The 16506-nt window shown below is 39.7% G+C and overlaps 1 protein-coding gene across 1 annotated transcript; it reads left to right on the top strand.

Annotated features, from left to right (window-relative positions):
- The first annotated feature begins 14391 nt into the window (after positions 1-14391).
- On the top strand, positions 14392-16060 carry LOC137839180 (uncharacterized). Its single transcript, XM_068648306.1, has 2 exons — positions 14392-14515; positions 14724-16060. Exons 1-2 carry the CDS (start codon positions 14392-14394, stop codon positions 16058-16060), a joined length of 1461 nt encoding a protein of 486 aa, XP_068504407.1.
- The last annotated feature ends 446 nt before the right edge of the window (positions 16061-16506 follow it).

Below are 16506 nucleotides of genomic sequence, written 5' to 3'. Positions count from 1 at the left end.
AGACTAGAGAAGAAGGCTCAAAAGCTCTCCAATGCTCACTCAAAATTTGAGTATAGTTTCTTTACTCTAAATTCCAATCTGAATTTTACAAAGGGAGCACCTCTATTTATAGCCTAAGGTGCTGAAATGTAAGCTACACAAATTCAAATTTCCCTCCTAAATAAGTTCTAGAACCGGCGCCAATTACAAGGCATGAGGAAGGTGTGACCTCTGTTGGGTTTAATAGTGCCAAAGTTCAAGAGGGGGGGTGAATTGACGTTTTAAAACTTTCTCGCAGAAATAGTGTTTAACCCAGTTTTACAGAAAATAAATCGATTTATGTGAAAATGAACAGATTTATTTCAGCACTGTTTTTGTTTGAAAAGCTTTTAATTCAGCAAGGTTAATCACAAGATTATGCAGATAGAATTTCCAAATGCACACACACAGATATCAGATTGAAAAGCAGTGTAACACAAAAACAACAAACCTTAATTCCAATTCGTGCGATTTAGGTTCAGTTAAGGGCTTGACAATTAGTTAGACAATCTATTACACACAACCTGTTTTATTAGCCTTTAACAGATTATCAGTGTTCTTATTGAAACCAAACAGTTTTTCAGAAATCAAGAACAATGAATCCCAGAACAGCAAGCTTCAACTTTAAGCAATTGTTTAAGGTTCAATTAATAGCTTTGACAATTTCTTGAGTAACCTATCACAGTCAATCTGTTCCAATGGCTTTTAGCAGATTATATATGTTCTTATCAGATTCAAACAACTTTTTTAGAAATTAAGAACAGTATGCACAGTGCCCAGAAAGAACAGATTTATTTTCAATTGAACAGATTTATTTCTTTGCTGTTTTATCAATTATGCAGAAACGAAATTGCAGAGAGTGAGAGAGAATGAACACAAGCAGTTATACTGGTTCACTCAACTGAGCTACATCCAGTCTTCACCAACAACAGGTGGAAATCACTAACACACAGTACAACCAAGTACAATTCCCACTGTTCTTGAAACCTACAAGAACTTAGGTACTCTTGCTGAAAAAACCTATTTCAGCACACACACACCCACTCTTCAAGAACACCTATCAAGAAGAGTGTTCAACCAAACTATTACAAGAAATGAGAATTGAAACGACTACACCTGATTGAGGATACAAAGATCTGCCTTAAACTAGTAGGCAAGATTGCTAGAACAGTAGCAGCACCTCACACCAAGCTTTTGGAACCAAACCAAGAACAAGCACTTTGTGATTTTTGAAATCTTTGAAGAACAAATGCTAATCCTTTGTAAACTTTTGATTCTCTGCTATTAAACTCGTTTTTGCAAATGTATGAACTGTTTGAATTAATTTTAAACTCAGAAACAAGTTTGCATTTTATAGAAAACCAACTTATAACAGAATTTTGAAAAACAGTTAAAGCTGTTATAAAATGAACAGATTGAAAATAAAATGAACAGATTTATTTTCAAAAAACAGTTAGAGAATTTGTTAAGTGAGGAGACTTAGTCAACCATTCTGGTGCAGAGATAAAACTGAAAACGTTTAAGCTTGGCATGGCACCAGAGACAAAAAGAATCTATTCATTTACAGATGAACAGATTTATTTTTCAAAACGAAAACAGAGAAAGTTTAACTATTTAAAACTCAGTCGTTTTGAAAGACAGAAGACTTAGTCAAAATACATGATGCACAAAATCCAATTTTCACAAGACATAGCCAAGGCATTAGTGTAAAAATGAATCTGTTTATTTAGAAAAGAACAAATTTATTTTTATGCAGTAAACGTGTTTTTTGTAAAACATGTGAAAAACAGTTTAAGAAAACTTATGCTTGTTCTTATCACATGGCCAGTGGTTATGAGGTGAGTTACTCAGCAAAAAGCCCACTCTTAGACAACCTCTAAGCACTACCTAAGACATACTTAAAGCAAAGCAAAAAACAAATGAAATGTACATATAGGTCTTCATCAAACACTACATATAAGCCTTCATCAAACACAATCTTGAAGGGGCAGCAACCATCTTCAACAACCTCTTCCTTCACTTTGGCACCTCCTATTCTATTCCTACACCTATCTACTAACACACCCCCCTTCCTAAAGCTCCTAACTAAAACCTACAAGATGCTATAACAAAAGAGGTTTCTAATGTTTCCCTCTAAGCACCTTCAACCAAAGAAATTACAAAAAGAGAAAATAATTGTCCTTTAGCTCCTAAAGCTTTGAACATGCTTCTTGTAAGCCTTAGAGGTGGGCTTTGACCTCCATGGGCATCCTCCATTTGTGCCTCTACCTCTTCTTGATCTTGTTGATTGGCCTCCATGTCCACTTGAGCTTGATCTCCATCAAAGTGAATCCTCCCTACCCAAGTATTTTTGGGCAGATGTTGTTAGCACCTCTTACTATGTAATGAATAAAGTGCTAATAAGGCCAATTTTAAAGAAAACACTCTATGAACTTTTCAATGGAAGGAAGCCAAATATTAGCCACCTAAGAGTGTTTGGATACAAGTGTTTTGTTATGAATAATGGGAAATAAAATATGGGAAAGTTTGATGAAAAAACGGACAATGGCATTTTCATTGGATATTCCTCAAAGAGTCATGCTTATAGAGTCTACAACAAGAGGCTCATGATTGTTGAAGAATCTGTTCATGTGGTATTTAATGAAGTTGATCACAAAGTCTTAAAACCCTCAAAGATTAGCACTGAAGAGGATGAACAGAACATCAATTTCCAGAAATTGGATTGTTGTCCAGAAAAACAACCGATTGATTCATCGAAACAACCGGTTGAAATTTCGCAGCAGGATGAGTTTCCTAAAGAATGGAGAATTCCAAGATATCTGCCAGTGGAGAACATCATTGGGCAGATAAAGGAGGGTGTTTCTACACATAGTTCTATCTCAAAATTTTACAGGCACACTACTTTTGTCTCTCAAGTTGAACCAAAGTCAAATGAAGAAGCTCTTAAAGATGAAAAATGGGTGGATGCAATGCATGAAGAGCTGAATCAGTTTGCTAGGAATGATGTGTGGTTTCTTGTCCCCAAGACAGCTGAGATGAACATCATTGGATCTAAATGGTGTTAGAATGTATGACTTTAAACTAGAGGGGGGGTGAATGGTTTAAAGAGGGTTTTCGCAAACTTTTAAGTCTAGAATGAAATCACTTCAAGAAAACTTGATTAAGAAATCAGTTTGCCAAAAACACAAAGCAATTTAGCTTAGCACCAGAAAAACAATCAGTTGTTTCGCAGAAACAATCGGTTGTTTATACCAGTTCACAAATATAAACTGAATTTAAAGAGTTCAAGGGATAGAGAGATTGTACACACATGTTTATACTGGTTCACTCTTAACCAAGAGCTACATCCAGTCTTCTCATAAACCACTGGGGAATCCATTAAGCAATCAACCCTAGATTACTTACAACACCACCAAAGAAGTGACCTTGATCCCCTCAAGACACACACTTGCTTTGGCTCAGCACAAACACCACTAAGAATGCTGATCTTGACAACCTCAAGAACACACAACACTTCTCAGCTTCACACACAGAGTTTCTTCAAAGTACAAAAGGATTACACTTGTTACAGAAAAGATCTGAAATCAATACAAGATGAAAATCCTATATCACACTCTCTTGATCAAAGCAATCTCCAACTCTTCAAAAGCAAAATCAGTGAAAAACTCAAATCTGTTTTTCTTTGATTAAAACTAAGTTCTTGTTTGTTACGACAATAACAAACTATTTATTGCTTTCAAAGACTGGTCAAAGCATTTAAAATTGGAGCGTAATCAGTTATAAAATCATTTAAAGCTCAGTCAAAGCACAAAACAGTTTTCTGTTATGGTCCCAAAATAAACAATCGGTTGAATGCTCGAATCAATCGGTTGTTTTGGTTTGACAACAAGTCAACCATCAAAAACAGTTTTCAACCTTTCTAAAAACACCTAAGTATAAAACAATCGGTTGTTTCGACAAAACAACAGGTTGTTTTTCACTTAGTTTGAAAAACACTTTCAATTAAAAGGTTTGAGAATGCTTAAGCTTTGGATTCAATCAAGAGTGGATATACACATATAATCTACCCTAGATCCTATTCTAAAACACATCAACAATAACAAGCACATCCTGCCTTCCATCAACTTTCAAAGGGTTTGGATTCTTCAAAGCTTGAACACACTTGATTCAACAAATGGGTCTTCAGAAACAAGCTAGATGAGGTTGGTGTGATTACTAGAAACAAGGCAAGGCTAGTTGCCAAAGGTTACAATCAAGAAGAAGGAATTGACTATGGTGAAACCTTTGCTCCTGTTGCAAGATTAGAAGTTGTAAGGTTGCTGCTGGCTTTTGCATGTATGAGTGGATTCAAACTCTTTCAAATGGACGTGAAGAGTGCTTTTCTCAATGGTTTTATCAATGAAGAAGTGTATGTTGAGCAACCACCGGGCTTTGAGGATCATCAATATCCCAATCATGTTTTTAAGTAGAAGAAGGCATTGTATGGGCTTAAGCAAGCTCCAAGGCAGTGGTATGAGAGGCTTAGTAACTTCATTTTATCTCATGGCAATGAAAGAGGGATGATTGACAAAACTCTTTTCATCAAGAAAGAAAATTCTGAAATTATTTTGGTCCAAATCCATGTGATGACAACATTTTTGGTACTACCAAAGATAGTTTATGTGAGGAGTTTGTTGCTGCCATGCAAGGTGAGTTTGAAATGTCCATGATGGGAGAGCTTTCATTCTTTCTTGGGCTGCAGGTTAAGCAATCAAAGGATGGAATTTTCCTATGCCAATCAAAGTATTGCAAAGAAATTTGAGATGGAGAGTTGCAAAGAAGCTAGCACACCTATGCCTTCAAGTTGTTATATGGATGCAGATGCTGCTAGAAAAGGGGTAGATCAAAAAAAATATAGAGGTTTAATTGGTTCTTTACTCTATCTCACAGCAAGTAGACCGAATATCATCTTTGTCGTATGTCTTTGTGCAAGGTATCAAGCAAATCCAAAGGAATCTCACCTTAAGGCTGCAAAGAGGATTCTCAAAATATCTTAAATGAACAACCAATGTTGGTCTATGATATCCTTCTTACTCTCATATACATTTAATTGGATATTCAGATTCTGATTTTTCAGGGTGTAAGCTGGACCGAAAAGGCACAAGTTGTTAGAATATATGGCTTTAAACTAGAGGGGGGGGGGTGAATTGTTTAAAGAGAGTTTTCGCAATCTATTCTGCCTTGAATGAAATTACTTCGAGAAAACCTTGATTAAGAAATCATTTTTTCAAAACATAAAGCAAAAGGCACAAAACTAGTAAAAACAATCGGTTGTTTTACCGAAACAATCGGTTGTTTATACCAGTTAACAAAAATCAAAACTGAATTTAAAGAGTTAGGGATAGAGAGATTTCACACAAATGTTTATACTGGTTCACTCCAAACCTAGAGCTACATCCAGTCTTCTCAGAAACCCTGAGGAAAACCACTAAGCAATCACAACTAGATCACTTACACCACAACCAAGAAAGTGACCTTGAACACCTCAAGACACACACTCTTCTTGGCCAACACACCAACACTAAGATTGCTGATCTTGATCCCCTCAAGAACACACAGCCAATCTCAGCAAACACAAAAACGAAGCTTGTTTCACAGAGTTCAAGGATTACACTTGTTACAGAAGATAATCTGAAATCAATACAAGCAGAATCCTATTCCACAAACTTTGATCAATCACAAACTTTCAGCAATCTCAGCTCTTTGAAAAATTCAAAAACTCTTAGCAAAAACTTGTCAAAGATTGATTCTCAAATCTGTTTTTCTGAATTTATTCAAAGATGTAGTTTGTTATCAAATCTTAACAAACTCTTAAATTGTATTAAAAGATTGATCAAAGCATTTAATGACTGGAGCGTAAGCAGCTAAATCATTTAAAGCTCAGTCAAAGATAAAACAGTTTTTCTGTTATGGTCCCAAAACCATTTGAAAAACAACTTTTAAATCTTTTCTCAAAACATCTAAGTATAAACAATCGGTTGTTTTAACTTAGTTTGAAAACATTTTACTTTCACAAATATTGAGAATGCCTATGCTTTAGATTCGATCAAGGGGTGGATTACAACACTCAAACTACACCAGAACTAGACTATAACAACACAGCAACAGCAAGCACAACCAAAGCTTCATCATCCTTCAAAGGGTTTGGATTCTTCAAAGCTTGAACACCACTTGGTTCAACACAAGTGGCACTTGTCATCTTCTTAGATCAAGTCTCATTTCTTGGCATAGTAAGAAACAAGCTTGTGTAGCTCTTTCCACTGCAGAAGATGAATACATTGTTGCTGGGAGCTGTTGTGCACAATTCTTTGGCTTAAACAGCAGCTTGTAGATTTTGCATTGAAGATCAGCAAGGTTCTTTTTCTTTGTGACAACACAAGTGCTATAAATCTCACCAAAAATCAGATTCAGCACTCAAGAACAAAGCACATTGAGATTTGTCATCACTTCATAAGAGATCATGTGAACAATGGAAATTGTGAGATGAAGTTCATTGAAACAAAACTACAACTTGCTAATATATTTACAAAACCTTTGCCAAAAGACATATTTTTCTTTTTAAGAAATGAGTTAGGCATTCTTGACTCTCAAAATCTCTTTTAAACTGTTTTCTATGAATAAAGTCTATTTGTGAAGACAAATAGGGCGAGAATAGGTTTCTGTGTTGCTCTACAAACTGTTATAACTCTTTAATTTCTGTTTTTAAGTTGATTTTGCTTCTGCTGATAAAAACAATCGACTGAATCGAGGAAACAACAGGTTGTTTGCCTGATATAGTGTTTGTTTTGGCTGGTTTTTCTGCTTTTGTGTTTATGCAGAAAACTAGTTGATGTATGATTATAACCTGCTATGAGAGATGCTCTGGATTGCATAGTTTTTGTTTTGCAGGTACAATTTCAGATTCAATCAAGATCAACACAAGCAACCAGGGATTTGTCTTCATCAAATAGGGGGAGATTGTTGATCAAGAGTGATCAAGTGCTTTGTAGAGTCCAAATCCAAAGTGTTTGATGAAAGGATGGTGTTGCTGCTATGTTTGGGAGGGATCTGGGTAGAATAGAATGTGATCCGCTCCTTTGTTGAATCTAAAACTGATGCGATTTAAAACCGTTTTGAAATCAAGTGTTTTTCCAACTAAGTGAAAAATAACGTGTCGTTTTGTCGAATCAACCGGTTGTTTTACTCTTAGGAGTTTTGAAAAGGTTGAAAACGTTTTTAGTTTAGTTGACTTAACTGTCAAGCCAAACAATCGGTTGTTTCGTGGTTTCAACCGATTGTTTCTTTGAAAATCCTAACAGAATTTAGTTTTGGTTGTTGAATGTGCTTTAAATGTTTTTCAACTAAATACACTCCTTCATTAATTGCTTTGACCAATCTTTGGAAAATATAAATGGTTTGTTTATGTTTTCAAACAAAAGAGAGAAACATATTTGAGTTTTTTAGTTGTGACAAAATTGATTATAAGATTTGAACATTCACATCAAGCTTTGGGCTTTCAAAGATAGTGGAATAGGATTGGAATTGTATTGATTTCAGTTTGTACTGTGAACAAGTGTAATCCCTTCTCAACCTACTGTATTTCTGGTGTTGTGTTGCCAAGGAGTGTTGTGTGTTCTTGAGGTGGTCAAGATCAATAGTCTTGGTGTGTTTTGCCAAAGGGAGTGTGTTTCTTGAAGGGTTCAAGATCACTACTTTGGTGGTTTGTGTGTTGTAATATGGTTTGATTGCTTAGTGGATTATCCAGTGGTTTTCCGGGGACTGGATGAAGCTCTTGGCGTAAGAGTGAACCAGTATAAATTATTGGTGTATCTCTCTCTTACTTTGAACTCATTTAATTTTGTTTTTAAGCTTTACTGGTATAAACAACCGATTGTTTCAAGGAAACAACCAATTGTTTTTTTGTTGCTTTGCTGTTTAATATCTTATATTCTTGGCTAACTTGATTCTTGTTCTGGATTCACACCAAAATTTTTGTTAAACCTCAAAATTTTTTCAAAAACCTCGCTTAAACAATTCACCCCCCTCTCGTTTAAGGCCATATATTCTAACAACATGGACCTCGCTAGAGGAGCAGGGCATAAACCAGCACACCAACTATTCTTCCTTTTGGTCTTCTTATAAGATACAAATATGTTGTAAATAATTTGGGCTCTCTTTAGGGGTCAAAATAGCAAAGATTAGCTAGAATAAGGTGCCTTTAGCATAATAGGGGTTGTAGGTATCATTTTAGCTTGTTTCTAGTCCTTTAGGAAGGGATTTTGACCTAGTTTCTAGAAGGACAAGCCTTGGGTGCGGGTTTGACTTAGTCAAATCCTAAGGCTGCCCCCTTTTTAGTGTTTCCCATCCTACCCTTCATGCTTGTTCTCCAAGGCTCCTTCACCTATAGATAGGAGACCTCCCTCATTGTATTTTCATATTGAATTGAATGAAGTAAAGAAACTTTGCACAATTTGTGTGAGCTTGAGTGAGTGTTATCTCCTCTCCCTTGGATTTATCTTGATGAGAATGAAGCTCTCAAGTGGCGGCCTTCCACTCATCTTGATGGTTACCACCCATCAAGTGGCGTGATCCTCACCTTCCCTTCCCTAAGTTTCTTCTTCCATTTTCCATTCCATTTATGCTCTTAATTTTCACATGTTTCCTTGAATTGTGTTCTTGGATTTTGGCTCATTTATTGAGTATGGATCATCATTTGGTTTTGCAATGACCACCATTGATGCTTACCATGTTCCCAATTCATTTCCGCAATTGCATTCCATATTCACCATATCTTGTTTTTCCATGCTTGCCTTTGTGAAGTGAACTTTCACACTTACTTAACCATTTGGTTAAGTTCGTGTCCAGTGGGAATCTTCCTTAGGTCCTCACCATTAATTTCTAAAATCTCAACCTTAAGTAGTGTCACCATAAATGAAAACATCTAAAACTCAACTCACATCATGTGGTATTCAGAGCTTTGTTTTTTGAACTTATCTTGTTTAGAGTTGATTGACACTTTACTTTCTTGCATCTTTAATTCCTTGTCTTTACATTCAAGCACCTTTAAATTCTTGTCAACCTTCGCTTTTTGAATGTTCCTTTATGTCTTTTATTGTTCTTACCATTTTACCTTGAGTCATATGTTCTTTAGTGTTCTAGGAGTCCTTGTAATTTTGCCTCTACTTACTTGTGTTTTAATTGTGAAAGTTTATTAGTAATTAGAAACTTGTTTTAGTAGAAGTAGATTTAAGTTCCAAACAAAAGATTTCAAATGATTAATTATTTTGAATCCCAAACTTTTTGTGAAAATTGGAGTTATATGAAAATATACATGATCAAAACTATGGACATCTTTTTTCCATAATCCAAAAACAAGTATAAAAAAAAGAAAGAAGAAGATAAGAGAAAAGGAGTTTGCGCAACAAATTGTGTTCCAATCTTTCAAAGAGCAACATTTTCAAAATTTTGGATTCATCTTGATTAACAAATTGATTTCTACCTTTGTGGAATTTTTATCCTTTTGCTTTAACAAATTTCTAAATAAAGTTTCATTGTTAAAAGTTTAGTAAGTATCTTAGAGTCTTTTTATATGCCTTTTTCTTGCTTGTCTTCCTTTTCAAGTTTTGTCATATTCTCTTTCTCAAATTTGGTTTAGCTTTTCTTGATTGTCTTTTGTATTTCTTCCTTAAGTTTTGTTGTGGTTTCCATTAAGATCAAGTGTTTAAGGCCTTAACCTTTTTCATTTGAGAGTTTTCAACACCAAGATAGACCTTTTTGAGAGGATAAAATTCTTTTTGAGTGCTTTGAGTGTTCTCCTTTTGTTTCCTTTTCACCAAAAGTGACGCACTTTGAGAGAGTGTTTTCTAACTTCTATTTCACTAATTGTTTGTTCACTTGTGAATTATGTATCATCTATCTTCAGGGAAATCTTCTAAACCACAATCTTCTCAAAAAGCATGTCTTTTGGGAGAGCTTGAGGATGCCCGGAGGAGTTTGGCCCACAAAGAAGACAAAATGCGGCAACTAGTGGAAAGAATGCAAAGGCTAGAGGAAGCTCAAGAGAGGCAATCTCAAAAAAGGAGATGGGAGTTGCCAAGAACAACTAGACATTCCATGCACTGTGGGAGTCAAGAACATGATTGGCGAGTGCACAATTTTGACAAACGACACCATCAACACCAACCACAACCACAACATTCTTTTGATTTTGTAAAGTTACCTAGTTTTAGTGGGTCCAATGACCCTACTTTGTATTTAGAATGGGAAGCTAAAGTTGAACATCTCTTTAATGTGTATAAGGTCACCGATGACCAAAAGGTTAGGTTAGCTTCCCTAGTTTTTTTAGACTATGTCATCCAATGGTGACAACAAACTGTAATGGACATTGGGCTAAACAAGAGGCCAACCGTGGTCTCTTGGTATGATTTGAAAGAATGTATGCGCGCACGGTTTGTTCCTCCTCATAGGAAGGAATACTTGTTGAAGCTCTAACGACTTCCTTCAGGACCTAGGACGGTAAAGGAATATTTTGAGGACTTAGAAACAACTTTGACTAAATTTAATATGCCTAATAGTGATGAGTCAAAGATAACTTGGTTTGTGAGTGGTTTAAGGAGAAAAATCCAAGATGTTGTAGAAGTATATGAGTATTCTTCTTTAAAGAAGTTGGTTCACCTCCATCAAGGTGGAATCACAAATTTCAAAGAAAACAACTTTCAAACATACTCCTAATGATGGTTTCTACAAATCTTCCAGGAAGGATGCAAACAACATTTTTTCAAAAACATCTCCTTCCCATTTTTCAAAAGAAATCACTACTCACCAAAAGGTTTCTAAAGAAAACCTTTCTACCTCTACCACTAAGTCACCAACCAAAACCCTCAATATGAGATATTTTAAATGTTTAGGTTTTTGACACATCACTGCCAACTGTCTAACTAAAAGCACAAAGTTGGCAACTAAAGAACAAATACAAATAAAAACAAAAATGAAAAATGAAAAAGCTGAGGAAAGTAAAAAGGGTCCCATCTTGTTACACCTCACAAAAATAACTGCGCCTTCACGATATACTTCTTCCTTCTCTTTTTCATTACCAAAGGTTTCTACTTACTTACCATCTTTCTTAAAGAATTTTAGGATGATAACACCTCCTAAAGATTTCCACCTTTTAAGAGCATTTTCATCACAAAGATGTTTCATTCCCAAACATTCTTTACAAACTTGGTTTGTATATAGAACCCCATCTTAGCACTCCCAACACTTAAGGAACAAAAGTTGAGTTCACATCCCAATCCTTGCACTATCTTATATGTGAACAAACTATGTTATCTATAGGAGTTCTAAATTCGAGGTCGAATTCTCTCGAACTTGGGGGGTATGATAGAACCCAAGTAGCTACAAAAATGACCAAAGAAGCAAAAGACAAGCACATGGTGAACAGTCATCTCAACGAACAATTCAAGACCCCACCAGAGGAGTTGGGCATAAACTAGCACACCAACTATTCTTCCTTTTGGTCTTCTTATAAGATACAAATATGTTGTAAATAATTTGGGCTCTCTTTAGGGGTCCAAATAGCAAAGATAGGCTAGAATAAGGTGCCTTTAGCATAATAGGGGGTGTAGGTATCATTTTAGCTTGTTTCTAGCCCTTTAAGAAGGGATTTTGACGTAGTTTCTAGAAGGACAAGTCTAAAGTGCGGGTTTGACTAAGTCAAACCCTAAGGCTGCCCCCTTTTTTAGTGTTTCCCATCCTACTCTCCATGCTTGTTCTCCAAGGCTCCTTAACCTATAAATAGGAGGTCTCCTTCATTGTATTTTCATGTTGAATTGAATGAAGTAAAGAAAGTCTGCACAATTTGTGTGAGCTTGAGTGAGTGCTATCTCCTCCCCCTTGGTCTTATCTTGATGAGAATGAAGCTCTCAAGTGGTGGCCTTCCACTCATCTTGATGATTACCACCCATCAAGTGGCGTGACCATAACTTTCCTTTTCCATAAGTTTCTGATCCTACCGGTTGACTCGAGTGCAAGAGTCTTGCCACGTCAAAGGTATCTCCTTCTGGATCGGCTTTGCACCACGCTAGCTTCCATCCTTCACACCTCGATTCTCCTCAAGAACCTGAAAAAGACAGAGTGGCGCCGCTGCGGCCGATCGCGCTCCGACGCTCAAGTCAGTGACTGAATCACCAAATAATAAGAGAGAAAAGCTAAAACTCAAGGAACCGTGCAAATGCTCTCTCAGCGTACTCAAGTGTTCTCAAAAGCGTAAAGAAGTGTTCTAAACGCGCGTACCTCAGAAGTTCGTTAGAGTTCCTTATATACCTGAGCACTTTCTCTCTCCTGACGGTTACACCTCTGGACACGTGGCTCGCATCCAGCTGTACACGTGTCACCATCTGGAGCCACCTTCTACTTGAGCGTCACCTCTACTCTTCAAGCTTCTCGACTAAGTTACCCATGCGAGGAGTAACTATAGCTTCCTTGGAGCGCGACCCCTTCTAAGTGTTGAGCATGGGGTGTCACCATGCACACCTTCTTTGTGTTCTCGCCTGCCACTATCACGATCTGCTTTACTTGCACATCATGTATGTTCTGGGAAACTGCTCGCTTGCCTCAACTTCTGGCTAGGGAATGATCATCTGATAACTTCGTCCTTCGTACTCGTGCCCTTTGAAAGCCTTAAGCGAGCCTTCTTGATCCTTCGGCGATGTGCCCCTTTCGGCGATCTCTGACCACTTGGTCGCCTAAGCTCACATACGGCGACTATGACACAAGCCTGGTGACCGCCGGTTATACATGCTAAAGATCGGAGAACGCCAACTTAACGATTGGCGACTACACAGACTTCCCGATGTACTTCCCTTCTGTCAGCCAGGTGTTCCGCTCAACACACCTATACTATCGCTTGCTGCCACGTCACCACTTCCGACTACCTGATCGGTACACAAGCCCCCCAGTCTTAAGCTGAGACATGACCAGCGAAAAGACTAAGAGGTCACGTCATCGACGATCTACGTGGCGTTGGTACGGATTCCCGTACGTCCGTACCCTTTGCTTTTCTGACGCTCCACCAACTTCTTTTTCCATCACTCGACACGTGGCTTCATCAACGGTCATCTTCAGCTGTCGTTTGCGCTTCCGAAAACGTTCGAAAAACCCTTAAACCCTTTGCGCTTCCACTGTTCCATCATCTTTCTGCACTCTCAAGCGTTCTAAGCGTTTCCTCTGCAACCCACGAAGCTTCTCAACTCTCTCAATCTCGAACTCTCTTCAACGCTCATCCGATCACAAAAAGGTACCCCTTTTACTTCTTCTGTTGATATTTGCTGCATTTTAACCAATTCGCATCATCCATTATCTGTCTGGAGCATACGTTGTGGGCTGTTTTTTCCTTTTCTCCTTTTTTCGTAACTTAAGGCTTCGTTCTTCATAACGTTTATCTCAGCGAACCCTTATTCGTTCGCTCTGTCTTCTTCGTCCCCAATCGAGTCCTTCTCTGTTAGCTTCGTTTCATCCCTTTTCTTTTTCCCTTGCAATTCTTGCGATGGCTCCCACGAAGTCCACCGCGAACCCTCCTTCTTCGTCGCGAAACCCTCCTCCCCAAGCGCGTAGGGTTGCTCCTGGGGCAAATCCTCCAGCAGCACGCAACCCACCACGAGCATCTGGTGCTCCTTCTAACCAGGCTGAGAGGCCTACTTCTTCTCACGCCAATCCCACTCAGGCAACTCCACCAGTCGCCGGAGGAGCCTCCCTTCCCCCACAAGACTACAAGGAGTTCTATCCTTTGGCCAACCCCAACCTTGTTAAAAGAGACTTCTTCAATAAACACTGAGTTGGGCGTGCTCCGACTAAGGAAAGAAGACCGTGCTGCCCTGCTTCCCGGGTGAGCCGATTTGCGCGGATGATAAAGGGAACAACGGCGAGTTGTTCTACTTCCTCTACGCCACCTTCTTCAAGAAAGTGAAGCTTAGGCTTCCCTTTACTCGTTTCGAGAGAGAGCTGCTAACCGAGCTCGATATCGCCCCCGCCCAGCTTCATCCCAACAGTTGGGCGTTTATAAGGGCGTTCCAAATCATCTGCGCACACCTGGGGCTGCCGGCTTCAGTGGATGTCTTTCTTTTCCTGTTCGAGGCTAAGAATCCCAGAGATCGCCTCTGGATTAGCTTAAACGGGATTGCTGGGAGGTCAATCCTCTCGATCTTCCAGCAATCTTACAAAGACTGGAAAGGAAAATTCATCAAGGTGCGCCCAAACGAGCAAGACCCTTCCCTGCTCGACGACTTCCCCTTGTACTGGGTACACAAGGGGAACAGAGACTCTAAAGAATGCTTCAGGAGGCCAAGGAGTCCTGACAATATGGGGGAGTTAGACAAGGATCTCTGCCTTTTCTGGAAGAGCATAGCAGCCGCCAACATCACCTTCCCTACCGCCTCAATCATCTCCTTCGAGTTCTCCGAGGGCCAACTTGAAGCTCACATAGGTTAGCCCTCACCTCAACACCAAGACTTTCGTTTTGTGTTGGAACTAACTTAGCGTTTCTACCACTCCATCCTTCGGCGTACTGCTTGTTCTGTATTGGTCTTGATTTTTAATCCATGTGCTACTTGCTTGCGTTATTTCTGCGTGCATATACTTGTATATCCTGCTTCTGCCTTGGGGCATACTCATCTATTTTTTATCTTGTGCAGACTTCATGTTGGGAAAAGGGAAACTAGCAGAACTGAGGGCGATCGCCCGATCTCACAAGCTGGCGGTGGGCTCCCAAACTGTGCCCAACTCGGTAGTGGAGATCGCCGTTGCTCAAGGCAGGACTCCTCCCCAAGGTCCAACTCCTTCGGGGGCACTACCCGCCCCACAAAGAAAGAAACTAGTTCTGAGGAAACCTAAGAGGAAGACTCCTCAGGTGGTACAGGAAGAAGAGGATGATGAGGCGACTGAGGATGGCCTCGTCACCAAGAGAACAAGGGTGGCTCCCACTTCACCACCTGCACTCCCAACTCCAACACCGCCCTCACCTCCAGCTCCAACACAACCAGTCCAAGCAACACCCTTGGCTGTCGCACCCCCCGTGGTTGAAAACAGCGACCCAAACTTTATTGAGAATCCTCCAAGCGCCTCCACGCCATTCGTATCTGTTGGAGAGGGTCCTCCTTCAACCACCTCTATTGTTGGGGCCGCACCAGGAGGAGATGAGGGTGCTCACAACTCGCCAATACTCATAACCGAATCTCCAACCTCACCACCACGCCAAGAAGCCCCCCTTGCTCTACAAACTCAAGAGGATGGTGGTGAAAGTCAGCACCAAGCTCCTCCAGCACCTCCACCAGCAACAACTTCAAGCCTCCCACCCTCCATCGAAGAGATCTTGGGGCCCTTCACCGCTAAGCTGAAGATGATGGCAGAGGATCTCCCCTCAATTGTATCGAAGGCTGTGAAGGACTCCAACAAGAAGCTCCAAGATGAGAATTCCGCGCTGAAGGAGTCGAACCGCCTGATAAGGATGGAGGCGGAAAAGCTTTCTTGCAACCTGATGATGGCGGAGATCGACCATTCAAGGCTGGAGGACACCATGGACGCTGAGCTAAGGGGCGTGCGTAAGGAGGCCTCCGTTCTGCGCCAAAAACTGCACCTCCAAGCTCAAGAGAAAATCGAGCTGGAGAGCAAGCTTGTACCTTACAGGCTCAAGGTGGCCAACTTGGAGGCTGCTATGAAAGCAGATGCGACCAAGGTGGAAAACCTTGAAAAAAGGTCAGCAGGTCGGGAGGTGCTCCTTGGGAAAGTTGAAAAGGAGAGGGATGATGCCACTACTGAGCTCGCTGCAGCTCAAGACGAAGCCACGAAGATTGCTGCAGAGCTGGCTCAGGCTCGGGATGAAGGCAAAAAGGCTGCTGAAGAACTTGCACGGGCTCGTGAAGAAACTGAAGAGCTGAAGAAACAAACCGACGAGCTGAAGAAACAAGTACAAGAGCTCGAGCAAAGCTCCGCCCAAGTCCTTGTCGCCGGGTTCGACGCCGCTTTGGAGTAAGTCTCATGCCAATATCCCGAGCTCGACCTCTCTATGGTATCAATCTGCAACGAGGTGGTGGATGGGAAGATCGTACCATCTGAAGACTAACTGCCTCTCCCCACCACCTCTCTTTCGAAACTTGTCGCTTCATCTTTCAATATTAATAGTTGTTTGTGTATAAACTTGTACTGATATTGCTTTATATAACTTCCTCTACTAAGATGTTGTTTTCTGATATCGTGCCTTAAACGCCTCTTACTCGCTGTGTGATTAACCAACATAACCGGTAGAACTTACTCAAACAAATTAACTCAGCGATTCCTCGGGCTTAACCGTTCACTCACTGCTTTGAACTTGAACAAACTATTAATCTTATAACAATTTATCAAACTGTTAACTCAAAGTAAAATTTGAGCAACTATTAACTCTCAAACGATGACATTTAACACAAATTGCAAACTTAA

Source organism: Phaseolus vulgaris, chromosome 3, assembly GCF_000499845.2.
Source record: "Phaseolus vulgaris cultivar G19833 chromosome 3, P. vulgaris v2.0, whole genome shotgun sequence".
Classification (NCBI taxonomy): Eukaryota; Viridiplantae; Streptophyta; class Magnoliopsida; order Fabales; family Fabaceae; genus Phaseolus; species Phaseolus vulgaris.
The sequence above is the reverse complement of the archived record's forward strand: the minus strand, read 5'-3'. Positions and strand labels throughout refer to the sequence as shown.

Coding starts and splice junctions, on each gene's coding strand:
- LOC137839180 (XM_068648306.1), top strand. CDS start 14,392: ATGGGGGAGTTAGACAAGGATCTCTGCCTTTTCTGGAAGAGCATAGCA. Junction 14,516..14,723: donor CCAACTTGAAGCTCACATAG/GTTAGCCCTCAC, acceptor TATCTTGTGCAG/ACTTCATGTTGGGAAAAGGG.